This window comes from Centrocercus urophasianus, unplaced genomic scaffold, assembly GCF_019232065.1.
Source record: "Centrocercus urophasianus isolate 14NV4802_14NV808 unplaced genomic scaffold, USGS_Curo_1.0 seq_10, whole genome shotgun sequence".
Lineage (NCBI taxonomy): Eukaryota > Metazoa > Chordata > Aves > Galliformes > Phasianidae > Centrocercus > Centrocercus urophasianus.
In genome coordinates this window covers 83,817,642-83,820,755 of record NW_024884142.1, presented here as the reverse complement: position 1 = coordinate 83,820,755, position 3,114 = coordinate 83,817,642, and the positions used below count along the sequence as shown (strand labels likewise).

At 53.0% G+C, this 3,114-nt stretch overlaps 1 protein-coding gene and 1 long non-coding RNA gene across 12 annotated transcripts in view; one reads left to right on the top strand and one right to left on the bottom strand.

Moving 5' to 3' along the window:
* The window catches only part of ESRRG (estrogen related receptor gamma), a 382,468-nt gene that overhangs the window by 225,368 nt on the left and 153,986 nt on the right, over window positions 1-3,114 (top strand). The window contains exon 1 of one of the 9 annotated variants that reach the window (XM_042817737.1): window positions 2,581-2,672. The exons of the other annotated variants lie outside the window; for them this stretch is intronic. Coding sequence (XP_042673671.1) covers window positions 2,617-2,672 — 56 coding nt within the window. The 5' untranslated portion in view covers window positions 2,581-2,616. Of the gene's footprint in view, window positions 1-2,580; window positions 2,673-3,114 lie in introns of those variants that run through there. 9 annotated transcript variants of the gene reach the window in all.
* LOC122159862 lies at window positions 11-2,449 on the bottom strand. Of its 3 annotated transcripts, XR_006168689.1 has the most exons (5): window positions 2,233-2,290; window positions 1,972-2,081; window positions 1,786-1,880; window positions 1,308-1,496; window positions 11-472 (listed from the first exon to the last, which is right to left on the bottom strand). It is a non-coding gene; the product is annotated as an uncharacterized LOC122159862 (long non-coding RNA). The 3 variants fall into 3 exon arrangements; XR_006168688.1 differs by lacking the exons at window positions 11-472; window positions 2,233-2,290 and adding an exon at window positions 2,374-2,449 and having other exon boundaries at window positions 683-1,496; XR_006168687.1 differs by lacking the exon at window positions 11-472 and having other exon boundaries at window positions 683-1,496.

Here is a 3,114-nt window from a genome sequence, read left to right as displayed (position 1 = left end):
CCAATTTTTTCCTAGAACTATTTTATTTGTTTCTACAGAAAAGCTTGGGAAAGTGAAGCTATGCTTACACCCAGCTTATTTGCCTGCAGTAATATTTCTTATCTTCTTTTTCTAAACTGATGGATAACTGAAATCCAAGTTCGAGAACACAGTTGGAATTCCAGTCCCTGGTCTGGTGGAGGTGGCATTTTCAGTCCCAGGGAAGAAGCCAACTGCTTTGTTTATCAGCGTGCAAACTACAGCACTGTATTTCTGGTTGCCTGAGCAGCAGCACTGGCAGGGAGGAGAGATACTTGCTTGGATGAGAGATGGGTGAGAGAAACATAGTGATGGCAAATGGAGAGAGAGGAAAAACGTATCTGATGGTATATGGTACGGGTGGAACAAGTCAACGAGGTGGCAGAACCTATGGGAATACTATGGGAAAGGAGGGTTTCCATGGCAGAAGTAAAGAGACATCATGTTTCAGCACCTGAATACAAAAGCACTGTCTTAAGAAATAATGAACAAAAGTAGAAATTAAAGCTGACCTGTGCTTTGGTACATTTCTAAATGGATCAGTTGTCTTATGAAGGAGGATATATTCTAGAGAACTTAATACGTAGAAGCAGCTTGATGAAATAACCTATCTATACAGACTGGGTATAGGTCACTTAAAGTAAGAAAACAGATATGCATGAAATGATTTGGAAGTATTTTAGTATAAAATTGAAAAATAGCATTTTTGAATATGAATCTGTAAATGGACAATACAATTCTATTTTCATAGCTTGCCAAAGGGCACATGAAAATCAATTTATAGGAACTGTATTTTGGTTTGTATACTACAGAGGTGCCGATACATAGAATAAACATGTCTTATTTCAGTTTTGATTTGATTCCAAAACCCACATTTATCCAATTGTTCCTCAGAGAGCATCCTAATACTGTGACATGATTAAATGCCTCATTCTAAAATTTAATAAAAACTGATTTTCATTTTTATTTATTTATTTAAGGCTGATGTTTCTACAGCGTGGTTGGATTTTCCTCTATATTTCAGAGCTCTCTAATTCACTGCTCACACGTGAATTTACATCTTAATTATAGAGTTCACATTTAACAATATAGACAGCATAATGCTACTGGTAATTAAGCTTTTACTACCTGCTTTTATACGGTAGTCAGAGCTGCAGTTCTGTTATGCAGGCTCCAATTCCAAAGCTCGCATGCATTTATACCACAGGCCCAGCCTTTACATAAGGTTAGGCACAGAATGCCGGCATCTCTCTGCTGTGAGCACATACAAACACATCTGTTGAACTTACGTATTTCAGACTTGGCTTCTGCAGCCACGTTCATTTGGTGAAATGCTGTGCGAGGGCATTTTTGTTCCCATTGGTGAATGGAATTAACGCTTTCTGAGGGTCTGCACCGGTATGTTTTGATCTCAAAGATTGCAGTTTGCATCACATAGGGCTGCAGTCGTAAATAAAAGATTTTCCTAAGCGGTTGAGCTGAGAAAGGAAAAATAACATTTATCTGTACGTTTCCAAGTTGAGTACGGTTATTTGCTCTGAGCAGGTTGGGCGAGGGCCCCTTTCTTACTGCCGAGGCAGGCTGGCTCCCAGCAGCACTTTGCAGCGGCGGGGCTGGGCGCTCTGCGGGCACGCAGCAGGGCTCTGCTCTCTGCCCTTCCCATCGGGCAGAACGGGCTAGACAGAAACCCAGCGCGTAGGGAACGCTTCCAAGCTCTGCGCACACCGCGAGGTATAACGGTGCCGAACTGCTGCAGTGTGGTCTTACCTTGTTAAAATGAAGCAGGCAGTCCCCTCGCCGCTCCCTGCGCAGCTGGGGAAGAAATTGATCGGTTCTGGAGCTCTTCTTTCTGTTAGCTAAAGCTAAATATTTACACGTCAGCACCTAAATATTTGCACGTGGGTGCACGTTAAACACGAGGCGTTGTGCTGAGCTGCAGGAGAACGCACGTACCTGTCTGCGCGCGCTGCCCGATGCGGCCGCGCAGGTCAGAAATGGAGCTGAGCGCCGGTTTTGCCAGGTAAACGCTCCCTTAACGCGTACGGAATGAGTTGCTTTCTCCACTTTCATAAACAAGTATATGGATTTTAGATCAACAGATACGGAATATTAATACGCAGAGCCCGCTCCTGTCCTCCTCCCGGCCCCCAGCCGCTCAAAAAGTTGGGCTGTCCCCATACCCGCTGCTTCCTCCCCCCACCCCCGGCTCCGTACCTCTCCGCCCAGGGGCCGCCGACATGTCTGCGGGCGCTGCCCCAGCGGCCGCCGCCTCAGGCCGCTCCCCCCGCCCCACCCCTCTACCTGCCGCGCGGCCCGCGCGCCGCCCCGCCGCCTCCCGATTGGCCGACGCCTCACCAATCCGCCGCGCCCCCGGCCCGGGGGGACCGCATATGTAAAGCGTCGCTTCATATTCATGAGCCCGGAGCGGGGCTTTAAGTCCTTGATTAGGCGCGCGGGCGAGCTTTTGGTCCCCGCTGGCCGCGCCTGCCGCCGCCGCGCCGCCCGCCGAGCCCTCGTGCCAAGCGCGCGGCGCCGGGCCACGGAAACTTTGCCTTCCCGCGGGCGCGCGCGCGCGCGAAGAATGGTCGCCGGGCGCACATGGATTCGGTAGAACTTTGCCTGCCGGAGCCGCTCTCCCTGCACTACGAGGAAGAGTAGGTACCGCTCCCCGCCCCCACCGCCTCCTCGCGGCGCCACGGCCGTCGCGGGGCGCCGCGCGGCGGTGGCCGCCCGCAGCCCGACAGGTGCGCGCAGGGCCGGCGGGAGGGAAGGAGTTGCGAGGAGCCGCTGCGCCCGGCCCGGCCGGACCCGCGCCTCGGGGCTGCTCGCGGCCGGCTCGGCAACTTGCCGGGTTAGCCGGGAGCGCACCGCGGGGGCTGTCAGCGGGGAGCTGCACGTGGGGCCGAGGGGCCGAGCCGCCTCCCGTCGTAGCGCCGGAGGAGAGTGAGGGGGAGCGGGGCAGCCCTGGGCGCGCGGGGAGCGGCGGAGGGTCCGCGCTCCGCGGGTGCTCCGGGGACAGCTTCGGTAACGTCACGGCGCGGTGCCCGCAGCTCTTATGAAGCCGGGCAGAGCTCTTCGGAATGAATGCACAAAAAG